Consider the following 12,673-nt stretch of genomic DNA (forward strand, 5'->3'; position numbering starts at 1 on the left):
CGGCTATTGAGCGGATCTAAATTATTAAATACATTGACAGTGGATTATTTTCCATTACTAAAATTAAGTAAAATATTCCATTTGGTACAAAACTTGAGTCGAAGGTAAACGAAGAGCAGTGTGGGCCATGCATAAAATTTGGAAGTATGGTTCTACGTCCGCGTAGCCGAGATCGTTCCGTTGAACAATTTTGTCAAGTGGATTATTGTGAAAAATTAAAATTAGAAAATATCAAAAACAGGTATATGGCCTCTTTGGCAATAACTGAATTTTAAACCGCAGTTTGCGCCGTTTCCGACAGTTTGAAAACAGAAGAAATAAGAAAAATCTGAGTATGGTATGTTAGTTATGCTATGAACCTGCAATATTCATATGTAGACAACATATCCAACGTGAATAATTACTCAGGGCTCACGCTGTCAATGTCGAGACCTTGGATCTTCAGAGATCTTTCTCTGAAGAGGAACTCTTCTCGAGGCGCTCGTGCCTCATCATTATTTGTACTGGCCTTCATTTTTTTGTGCAGACGAAGGATAACATTCGTGGGCTGCAGAGTGGCCGCGTATGTACGGTTTGGTGGCAAATTTGGTTTTTCAGTTTCAAGTCTGGTAGTCAAAGCAAACAGGCTTTCTTCTTTCAGAGCGGTACGGTGATCAGTCTTTATCGGCTTCAGCTGACTCTAACCACCAAGCCAACACCAGGCTTACATGTGACACTGAAGCAGCAGCTATAATTTAAAGACAGTATTGTCAGGGTAATATTGTATGTGTAAACATCTCTTTTTTGTGGGCTGAGCTAGGTGAGAACTTCCCATCAAAAAAAGGGACATGGGAACACGCTGCATGCTTTCTAACAAAGGATCATGATATGTCTGGCAGGTGTATGCAAGTCATGGCGGCATAGTGTTCTGTGGAGCCCTGGAAGAGGCGATAGATACATTTTAATTGGGGCCACAGACAACCAATCACAGGGGCTGCGGCAGGCGAAGGCAGTCCCAGAGTGCAGAGGATGGGCCAGAGACGACTCGTGTGAAGAAGAAGCTCCAGGCAATGGACAGAGTCATGGGGGCTGGTTCTGGACGTGCACTGACAGGGCTGACATGGGACCTTTTCCAAAGAACATCATGCTCTGTTTCGCTCGCTCATCTCTGGCTCTCCTAGTCTTTGTCTCTCTTTTCATCATTGACTCTCCTCATCTTGGACACTCCTCATGGCTGTCTTTCCTATTTGCTGGCTCTCTGAAACGTGGACACTTGCCGAGCTGTACCATGACCCTGCACGCTTAGCATCACGCAAAGGGAAGTCCTCACCTGCAATTCTATTGTTTGTAAAAGTGTGATCTGTGGCACCCAGTTTGGGGGTCAGGAATTGTTATTTATTTCTATTCATCATTGTACATAAGTTTGCGTGCCCCCTCATCCTTATCTAGGTCCGTTGACCGCTTGGTCTGTGTAGTTTATGATCATCGTCCATGCTCGGTTTTTAGTGAATGATCCTTGGGGAACGGCAACTGTAAGTTAGAATAGGTGAATGCAGTACATAACACCATTTCGGAAATCTGCGAAGGCATTCATAAGACCTCCGGCACAGAAGCAAACACATCCGGGAGCCACTGACGTGACAATATTTACGGGTGGTGTTGCAAATACTAATTGTTAATCCTCTGATTTTACACCTTTTTCTCTCCTTTAATCTTGCTTATCTCCTCTAATTTGCAGGATGATGAAGCATCCCTGTGAAGGCTGTTTTCAGCAACTCAAATAGGTCTGAACATATCCCCTCTTCATCGACTTATTCAAAATGCAAACTCAAACATTCCTTATTTTTAATCTATTCAAAATGCAAATCCTTACGATTCTTTTATTTGCTCAGCTGACCTGCATTTCTTCAAGAAGAAAAAGATTATCTTCAAATTTTTCCAGAATATCATCCTTGATTTGTATGAAAGCCTCCTCCTCCATTTCCATAACCCCATCTTCCTCCTCACTGTCAACTGCTTCAATTGTTTCTTCATCCTTATTAGTCGTGCTGTGCTCGGTCTCATACAAAAGAAAACAACGATATTAAATAAGATGTTTTTCAATATTATAAACACCCGAGTTGTCCCAAGGCATTGGATATGTGCGTGTAAGAGGGGGAAGGAGGTGTAGGAGTGGCAGCAAAGGAGAGGGAGGGAGGTGTAGGAGCAGCAGGGGCATCTTTCTGTGTCTGTTCAATCATGTTCCTCCACCACCACCACCACCACCACCACCACCACCACCACCAGAATAGTCTCCCATTTTAATAATGTTTTTTATTTTATTTTAATTCCCACCAATGTATGTCAAACTCTGACTCTTCTTAGTCATGTTTATGTATCAAATATCCACTTATTCCTATATGCCCTTTTGTCACTCAAAGTCCTTAGGAAGAGGAAAGAAATGGAAAAGTGATGGGATGAGAGAAGGAAAAGGAAGTGCATGGAGCTTCTGGGACTTTTAGAATTACCCCCAATTGTGTACATAATAATAAGCATCCGTCCACATGATCAACCACCAACCACTGCCTTAGACATTTCACAAAGCACCTTTCTCTTTTGCAGCTTTGCAGCAGTTTGGATCCGAAATTTTTCCAAACGATCAGGAAGCAGACATTCGATAACATCCTCTTCTGTTGCCGTAATTACAATGACAATATCAGGAAAAAGTTCTTTCACAACAATGTACTGTACGTCGTCCATGGTGCTCGGGAAGCCATCCAAAACAAAGCCGCAAGACCTGCACAAATTGGGAATAGCACAATAATTGGTAAATAAAATAAATTCCTTCCATTAATCCAACGCAATGGCAAGGTGGTGCTAAATCAGAATCACTCAAGTTGTTCTTCCGTGCTTCCAATATATTATTGACAAGGGAAGACAGGTAACCTTTCGGCCTTTTTTTTTCATCTCACACAGACGTAGGTCAAGTTGACGTCGTGCTGTGTATTTTAAAGGGGGGAAAAAAATTCAAAGCCCATGCCAAAATATAGGGTTTTTAGCTCGGTATTGTTGTGGGCCGGGGGTCGGTGGCGAGAACGACCACTAGGTTGGGAAAACTTGCGTCGTCTCCCACCAAACTCCCCGGAATTGTAGGCTGTCGCTCGGATAACTCCGCGAGCCGGCGGGTCGTTTAAACGACTGTGGTCGCCAATATTTCAACCGCGTGGCGTAGGGTTATTTTGTCTAGATCCAATGTACCTAAGTAACTACGCGGTCTCGGCGACCGGGGATCCATGCCCTCGGAACACTTGGCCGAACCGGATTCACTCTACCAGCAGCGGTAAAATTACACCTACCGACTACCACTCTGCCACCCACCTTTCCGGCTCAGATGCAGTCGAGTGGGCCTGCCCAGGACGTCCCGGCTACAATTGTTCAATTACCGGGGATAAAACCCCGCCTAAACTCAGATCCGAACCATGCTGGACCAATTCAAGAAAGGACGGAAACGAACTGGGAACATTTCTGTGATGATTTATTTACAGTAAATGAAGACACAAAGCAAGACTTAACGCGAATATGCAAGCAAGGAATATTTACAATGATCTAAAAACACTTATTCAATTCTACTTAAAGACGGGCCCACACGCAGACACACACAAAATGAAAAGAAACCCAGAGATCTTTATTGGACCCTCGCAGCCGAGTAGAGAGACAAGCTGGGGGTCAGAGTTCGGATGGGTACCTGGCCGTCGGAGAAAGGGGGTACTCCGTGCTGCGGCACTTGACAATGGTCGCTGGTTTGGTCTCCAGTCGCACCTGTGGGACTCGAGGTTCGTGGCGGAGCTCGGGTGGTGAATGGCCGGCGTCCACGGAGGGGGGTCGGGGTCGCTCTTTCCTTCCTTGAAGAGGGCCAGCAGAGACAAGTTCGCCGCCTTGAAGACCTACTGCTCAACCCTCGTGACAGCCCTCATAACAACCACTGTTACCACCCCTTCGTAACAGCCTTCGTAACAGCAAAAACCCCTTTCGTGACAGCAAAAACCCACCAAAACTCTGCTCTTAGAGAGTGCTCGGGGATTTTTTTTAACCTCCCTCAACGGGGAAGGGTCCTTGGTGAAACACCTCACTGTCCGCCTTTGATTGGACAGGGTCCTATGGCCCACCCTTCCGGGGCGGGGCCTTAGCCCCTGCCGGGAAACCCCAGTCACTTCCACGCAGGTTCATACTTGACGAGTAACAATATCAACGCTGCAACAGCCCCTGCCGGGAAACCCCAGCCACTCTCCCACGCGGGTTCATACTTGACGAGCAACAGTATCAATGTTGCAAGGGTCGTCGTGAAAGAGTTACAACGTTTGTGGGAGCCGAGAAACCGGAACCGCGAGATCTTGCCTTGGCACGTCAGTGTGCGAGAAGGCAGCTGGTTGGTGGTGGATCGTGATGGGTCGAGGGGTCATGCAGATGGGATGGTTGTTAGATGGCTTGTTAGATGTAATAACCTAACTCAAAGAAATTACAACGCACGCCTTTGATTCTCCCACTAGACAAAAGGAAGGGGATCTGACGACACACATACTTAACGACATAGCTGATTTTTGAGACATCTGTATGTTGAATGCATACGGTTTCCAGATCCGTAACACGATGATCATCCACACTCATTAATCTCTTACCTGAATGGTTCCTCGTTCCACCATGCTCGGACAATATTATCAAGGTCGCATACTGTTAAGGGTTTTCCTTTCTCAAGGAAATGTAAAATGGACTGTTCTTCTTCAGTAAGAGCAGTTTCAGCCTAGTTTTGAAAGAACACAACAATCAAAACAACGTGTCTGCATATTTGTCCCAGAAAATTTTTACAAAACTCCATCGGTTTTGAACATGCAGCGATGTCCTGCTTTACATTGTAAAAGCTTGACCTGGAAAGGCAAAGCAAAGACCTATGTAAAGGTAAAGGTAGGTCACGTAAGGAAGACATTGTAGGACTTGCAAAAGGGTGTACATGTATTGAATAGCAATTAATTAACGAGGTAGAGTGTGGCAAAACTGCTACATTTCAATGAGTAAACAATCCCATGTGACAATCACGTTCTGAGGGGGTTCTACTTCTTCTTGTCCTCTCTCTCCTCCGCTGAGTCCTCCTCCTCCTCCTATGGTTTCTCCAGGCCCAAGTTTGCTTGGTACACCATGATCATCCTGCTCAACTTGATCATCACCCGCTCTGTAGCCAAGCTTGGGTAAAAGCAGCTCCTGCAACCGAGCTCGGAACTGCAAGTGGAAGCATCCCAATTTGGTGGCGAGCCACCGTCCGTGCAGACCTTTACCGGCACCAAGAGCATTTAGTAGGAACACACGGATTGGGGGAGCCTGAGAAATAACATGAGCATAGAATATGTATTCAAATAAAATTAAAACGAAAACTATTTTCATTAATAATAAATATTTTAAATCTGAACATCAACTACCTTCTCTTAAACAGGGATAAGAAATCCTAATTGGTGAGCAGACTCACCACATCCTTTTTGAAAAGGCACAAACCCACCACCATTAAGTGACTCAAAACAAAGTAATCTCTCTGAGGCAGGATATTAAGCCGGCTGTCCACCAAGCATCTGTTTGTCCATGTGTGTTGGTAAACAACAGGCGTTTTAAAACATCCAAAAGTCTGTCCATAAGTCAACGAAACCTTTCACTGGTAAACCCACAACCAAGATGCGTTTTTCATGAACACAATTTTTCTCTTTTGATGCCCACACTCTTATAAAAGAAGCCTCAATGGAATAGCCTGAGATATTTAGGTTATATATAGAAATCTATTCCAAATAGAGTTGTTTAATCCAATGAATAATGAAGTTAACATCACTCCTGAAATCCTGTAACCAAAGACTATACCTGCAATGGTTTGTCACCCCCCACATAAAACTGTGGATTGCTCAGGAACATGTCTTGGGCCTTTGAATCTGAGCAAAGGTAGAGGTTTCCTCGGTAAGTGGCTGCAGCTTCTGTGCTTCCTGGGATCAGAACAAAGTTGTTTTTCAAAGCAACCGGACAATAGTGCTTCGTGTCTCCGTACTGCCTCCTGAATACTTTGGCAAGCCATTTACTCTGTGGAGGTTAATCAAACGTGATGTGAATCCAAATTGTGCAAATTTAAACCTCTTACAAATCCATTAAAAAAAACATCATGAAACGGCAACAACCGAACCTTTTGCTCTTCATTTTCCAATTTTTCATCACTTTCATGTTCGAACTCATAATCATTTGATTCATCGTCATAGTCCTCATCTTCCTCCTCCTCATCTTTCTCAAGCTCAAGTTCCATTGTGGATACAATTGTCACCTTAAAGTCAAACATTTCTGGAGACAACACAAGTAAAACAAAACTATAATTAGAGAATGAAATAATCTTCATCAACGATCTCTCTGACTCTTTCTGGAAAATCCTTCTTATCCATTTGCTCCACCCTCTGCCGTGACATCCCTCATCCTTCAGATAGGAAGGCAACAGCCTCTTCCCTATCTTTACACCTCAATAGAATCACAAGCTGGTAAAACACTTGGAATATGTCTTTCAATCCTGACAAATCTCACACTCTCACTATCTCTCTCCAAAAGGACCGTCAAGTTCACCCCACCTCCCCACCCCCATCTACTTTCTTAACAATCCTCTTGAGGAAGTTCAGTCACTCAAACTCATGGGTCTCACTATCAGCCATGATCTTTCTTGGGCTAACCACATTTCAAAGTTGGCCTCAGAAGGCAGTCGCCTGCAACGAAGGATTAACGGCCAAAACGCCAACTTCTCCTTGCTTTCCATCTCCTATTGATCAACGTCCTATTGATTTCGTCCATTTCTCAACAAATGCAACAATATTCAAGTTTACTTATCTCACACACACACACACACACACACACACACACACACACACACACACACACACACACACACACACACACACACACACACACACACACACACACACACACACACACACACACACACACACACACACGTTTCCCTACACTGTGCTGCTGGTAAGCATTGTTAAAACTGAATTACTTGGTCCATAAAAAATAAACAGGTCCCTATTGATCACAGTTGCATCCCACATACTTTTCATGGATTGTAAGGCTTCATCTGCAAGTTCCATTGAAGTTTTCCATGCAATGTCCAACACGTCTGGACAAATGGTAGACATGTCCTTGATGGCGACATAAAATATTTCCCAGTCCATCTCAAATGCCTTAACTTCTTGTCTATAATGTTCCATTCCTGGTGCGTCCGGGAAATCATATTTCGAAAATTCTGGCACAGAGACGCCTTGATCAGAGAAAAGGAAAAGGAAATGATAAACTTTAATAACGATGCGTGACCACAATGACATTAAAACCGTTTAAATACGATACACGTCACAAACAAAGCAAGAGTCATTTGTCAACCTGGAAAATCCGAACATGAGAAGCTACATACTACATACAAGTAGTATTACAAGTAGTACTACATACAAGTAGTAGTTCTGGTAGCTACATACAAGCTACCAGAACCAAGAAGATAATTTGTTGTAGTTGATTACAAATTCAAAACAGCACAGCTTAGACCACCCCTAACATGAACATACAGTAAGAACCCAAGAGTCATGCAAGCAGTCTCTTTTGGAGGTAAACCACCTTGCACTCTTTCAATGCAAGGATCACCCAAGCAAAACGACATTTTAATACAAAATATCACATGGCAAGACAAACTAAAAGGGCACTCATAGAAGTCACGACATCACCAGATAGATATGCCTCCGTCCACATTATTACATCATTATACATACTTGTACCAAGTTTGAATTAAATCCCTGAACACACATTCAAAACATTAAATAATTCTGGCTGCCACACCATGTGTCCGATCCGGTTGAAATTTAAAACATATATTCCCCATGACCACAAGATCATAATTTTATAGTTTCACGTCGATTGATGAAGCGGTTCAAGAGAAAGAATTTTTTTTAAAGATTTTCGTTCTATCCAATATGGCTGCAGGATCATGTGACCAATTAATTATTTGTGAACACCCTGGTATCCCCAAGGCTTGAGGAACATGTGGGTGAAATTTTCCCTCAATCTGTCAAGCCGTTCTGGAGAAGATGATTTTTAAAATTATAATAAACCAGCACATCTGTATTAACTGGAGGGCTGCGATCTGAGATGGCTGATGGCTCCTGGTATTGCCAAGTCGTAACATTAGCCAATTGATAGCAGTTGAAATTGTCTCATTACGAAAAAAAAAAAAAAAAAAAAAAGAATGGAAAAATTTAATTGAAAATTGAAAAATAGTTAAATAATTGAAAATTGGGGAAAATAAATAGTTAAATAATTGAAAATTGGGGAAAATAAATAGTTAAAGAATTAAATAATTGGGAAAAAATATAAATATATATTTGAAGATTGGAAGGAAAAAAATAAATGGTTGAAAATTAAATAATTGCAAATTGTGAAAAAAAAAAATCCAAATTGAAAAGTTAAACAAATATGAAATAATGGAAAAATGAATCTTCAAAAAGCAGGACACCACGGACACCAAAACGACTTCATGCCTCCCTCCAGGAAGCATAATAATATTGGCATATCATGCCGTTCAATGAAAAGGCCTCATAACTCACCAACAATGTCATCCAGTGCTTCTGCACATTTCTCTTGTCCTTGTTCTTCCTTTTCTTTGGGTTGAAGTCCATTTTCAGTCTTCTCTGTCTCCCGTAGATCTTTTTCATGCAGTGTAGCTAAATTTTGAAACCTTAAACAAATAAACAAATAAATAAATAAAAGCACATAATCCGACCAGGCATCATAACATGTAGTCTGTCAAATCCTATTAAAATAAAACATTAAATTGTGAAAAACAACAACCATCAGAGCTAGGATTCTCATCTGCATTTTTTCAAGCATGGTACAAAATAGTCCCAAATCCTGTAAACAACAAACAACACATTTCAAACGAGAATGGCACTTGGTAGAGCACATAACTCCATCAGGCTGTACAGTTTATGTTTTATATCCCACTGAGAGGTTGGATCTGGATCCGAACCTAAACCAAAATCAAATCGACTTGTTCTTGTCGCCTTCCCAAATCATCCACCTAGTTTCGTCCGAATCCGTCCACAACTTTTTGAAATATCGTGTTATATATCGTTTTGGACCCTTGCTAAAAATTATGAAGAATTACTTTGAAAATATAAAGAATAATCTCAGATCCAGATCCATACCTTCACCAAAATCTCATCAATTAGTCCTTGTCACACACTCAACCGGTACACCAAGTTTAGTCCGGATCCGTCCATAACTTTTTGAGAAATCCTGCTCACAGTCAGACAGACAGAAAGACAAACAGGGACGAAAACACAACCTCCGTCCACCTTTGGTGGCGGAGGTAACGATGTGTTGGAAACCAGACCAGTGTTAAACCACACGTTTCCTTCGACTGCCATGACGTTGAACTGGAGTATCATTCGAAGAGAAAGCAGCTCGTCAAAAAACTCCATTGTGTACAGAAAGTATGCATGCATCTTAAAACCTGCCCTCCTTCACAAGGGCAAATAAAGCCAGCCACTTGTATCCCCATTCCTGGCAATGACCTTGCAGAAAAGACCGGTCTATTGACCAAACCAAGATGGCACTGCCTACCTCATTTCTTTTGCAGTTTGCTCCGTTATCTGTTTCTCAGCAATTCTTTTGCTGACACCATTATCTATCATTTCTTTGTTCATGTGGTAAAGTCGAGAAAGAAGAAAATTATCTGCAGAAACATGAAAGAAAGCAATGGAGGAAATATGTACAACAACCAGGTTGAAAACAAAGGAGCCACAGCATGTGAAACGAATGACTTTAAAAGTTTGAAATTAAAGAGCTCACTTCCTTCGCTGGTATCTCTGAGGCAAAACACAGTATTTGGTGAAAAACCGCCATCCAGCATGGCAAACCAGTACTCAGGACTCAACGGCGGCACCTCCAACACCCAGCCATTGCTGGGAATGGCGCCTGGCTCAAGAAGGGAGTCCTGGGTAGAATGACGGAGCTAAAATCATGATGGAACACAAATACCGAATCAACCATGTATTAAAGCCAAATGATGACAACGAAGATTATTAATTACGAACTAAAACTCAACGAAATTTGAAACCTCATAAATATGCCCACGTCATTTCCCGACCCAAGACCTTACTGACGAGATATGGATCATCCACATGTGACAAGCAGTTATTACACAATTGGTTGAAAGACATTTCATATTTATACAAGTGCATAAGGATGTGGAGATGTTACTCCAAAAAGTATGTAAACAAGGTCGGGATGGTCACAAGAAATGATCATGTGAAATCATCCCTACATCCTTCTTGGGATATGGAGACAGCTTGATCCATTGGTCGTGGTTCCGTGCTGTGGTTAAGCTTGATGCTTCAAGACCAGGGAGGGCTGCATTGGTGTCAGCAGGGATAAGGAGACAGCTTGGTCCATGAGTTATGGTTCCTTGGTGTGGTTGAACTGGATGCTTCAAGACCTAGGAGGGCTCTGTTGGTGGCAGCACCGATGGGAGACAGCTTGGTCCAATCTTTAATGGGTCCTTGCTGTGGTGACGATGGATGTTTCACGACTGGGGAGGGCTCCATTCGGACTTGGGGACTAGCAGGTGGTGGTGGTAGCCGGTGTGGGAGGTGCATGCGCACGCATGTGCATGGGTCATTGTTTGCACATGCACAATTGTTATTTGTGCACATGTTGTGCATGATGTGAACACACATGTGCGTGGCGTGTTGCACTTGTGTAGACACACTATGCATGACATATTATACGTATTGTGTATGAGGATGAGTCAAAAAGTATCTCCAATATATTTTGATTTTAAATAATATAACAATCATTGAGCATGTACAAGAGCATCATTTTTCCATATAGTCCCCCCTACTTTTAAACACACTTAGTACATCGGTTCACAGGCTTCTGTATTCCCTTGGAAAAAAATGTTTTTGGCTGAGTGACGAGCCACACATGCAGCCCTTCTTTCACATATTGGTCACTGGCAAAGTGGCAGCCTCTTAAAGCATCTTTGAGTGAACCAAACAGGTGAAAGTCCGAAGGGGCCAGGTCAGGACTGTACGGAGGATGCTCCAACACCTCAAAGTTCAGTTGACGGAGGGTTTCCACAGTATGGGTGGCAGTGTGTCAGACGGACATTGTCATGCAACAATGCAACACCTTTTGACAGTAGCCCTCGGCATTTCCATCGAATAGCTGGTTTCAACTGGTCCTGGAGCATTTCACGATAACGGACACCTTTTACCGTTGTGCCCCCCCCCTCTTGATAGTGTTCCAGAATTTGGCCTTATGTGTCCCAGAAAAGTGTGAACATCACTTTCCGGTCGACGGTTGACTTTTGAACTTCTTTTTACTGGTGATGTCGGATGTTTACACTCCATACTCTGGTATTTGCTCTCTGGCTCGTAATGGTGAGTCCACATGTCGTCTCTAGTGACAATGCATCTCAAAAAAGCATTCCCTTCACGACAAAAGTGGTTCAAAAGGCTTTGGCAGATTGTCACACAGTTGTGCTTTTGCTCTTCTGTGAGTTGTTTTGGAACCCATCATGCAAAAACTTTATAAAAACCAAGTCGGTTGTTGATGATTTCATGTGCAAAAACCATGACTGATGTTCATATGTTATGCCACTTTGTCAATAGTCGACCGTCGGTTCTCCAAAATCATGGCGCGGACTCGTTCAATGTTTTCTTCTGTTGTGGACGTGGATGGGCGTCCAGATTGTTCATCATCAGTGACACTTGTGTGACTGTTTTTGAACATGGTTCAATCCAATCATACACACTCCACTGCAGTAAAGCACTGTTCCCAGATTGTGCTGAAAGTCTACAATGGATTTCTGCCCCAGGTACACCTTCAGCCCACAAAAATCATATCACTGCATGTTGCTCCAATTTGGTGCAAACGGACAGCGGAGCAGTCATGTTAACTCCCTTAAGACGACACAGCTACTGATTGCTTAAGGTTGAAACTACTTCACAATGGTGCAGACAGTTTGTGGTTGTACCTGCAAGTATAAGCAATGTAGTCAACACAGCACAGTTTTCAATAAATCATATTATACATGTTATATACACAAGTTATACATAACACATTATACATATTATATACACATGTTATGTGTGTATGCCTGGTGTTGGCAAAATGGTTCGGGTGGTGGGCTTGGTATCCTAGGATCCTGAGTTCAAATCCCACTTGGTTGTTGAATTAATACCAGGTGGGGTTGACTCTGCCTGTCATCTGTCTGAGGTCGGCAAAATGAGTGCCAGCTTGCTGGTATCCTGTGGCGGAGTGGTGACCTATCCAGGATTGGGCCCAATAGCCAAGGAGACTGATTAGGTAGCACCAATGCTCTGCACAGAGTATGGTCCCAATGGATGGATGTTACATGCGTGACATGTTATATACTCATGTTATATGTAATATATTGCACATGTTATATAAGCACATCATACATGACATGTTGCATAAGTTATATACATACATATATGTGACAAGTTGCACATGTTATAATATTGACATATTATAATATTTTATACACAAATATCTGCGTGCACGCGCGCGCACACACACACACACACACACACACACACACACACACACACACACACACACACACACACACACACACACA

At 42.6% G+C, this 12,673-nt stretch overlaps 1 protein-coding gene across 7 annotated transcripts in view; it reads right to left on the reverse strand.

The window, feature by feature from the left end:
- Positions 1-12,673, reverse strand: part of AK9 (adenylate kinase 9) — a 115,099-nt gene that overhangs the window by 26,973 nt on the left and 75,453 nt on the right. For 5 of the 7 annotated variants that reach the window (XM_085859490.1, XM_085859487.1, XM_085859489.1 and 2 more), the window contains 10 exons: positions 9,859-10,021; positions 9,631-9,742; positions 8,613-8,743; positions 7,076-7,282; positions 6,167-6,318; positions 5,854-6,066; positions 5,050-5,328; positions 4,635-4,756; positions 2,566-2,755; positions 1,877-2,038 (listed from right to left, as the gene is read on the reverse strand). In XM_085859490.1, coding sequence (XP_085715616.1) covers positions 1,877-2,038; positions 2,566-2,755; positions 4,635-4,756; positions 5,050-5,328; positions 5,854-6,066; positions 6,167-6,318; positions 7,076-7,282; positions 8,613-8,743; positions 9,631-9,742; positions 9,859-10,021 — 1,731 coding nt within the window. The remainder of the gene's footprint in view (positions 1-1,876; positions 2,039-2,565; positions 2,756-4,634; positions 4,757-5,049; positions 5,329-5,853; positions 6,067-6,166; positions 6,319-7,075; positions 7,283-8,612; positions 8,744-9,630; positions 9,743-9,858; positions 10,022-12,673) is intronic. The other 2 variants (XM_085859488.1, XM_085859492.1) reach the window with 2 other exon arrangements.

The sequence above is a fragment of the Eptatretus burgeri genome, chromosome 16 (genome assembly GCF_056783735.1).
Source record: "Eptatretus burgeri isolate ZD-2024b chromosome 16, Ebu_testis_v1, whole genome shotgun sequence".
NCBI classification, from domain to species: Eukaryota; Metazoa; Chordata; class Myxini; order Myxiniformes; family Myxinidae; genus Eptatretus; species Eptatretus burgeri.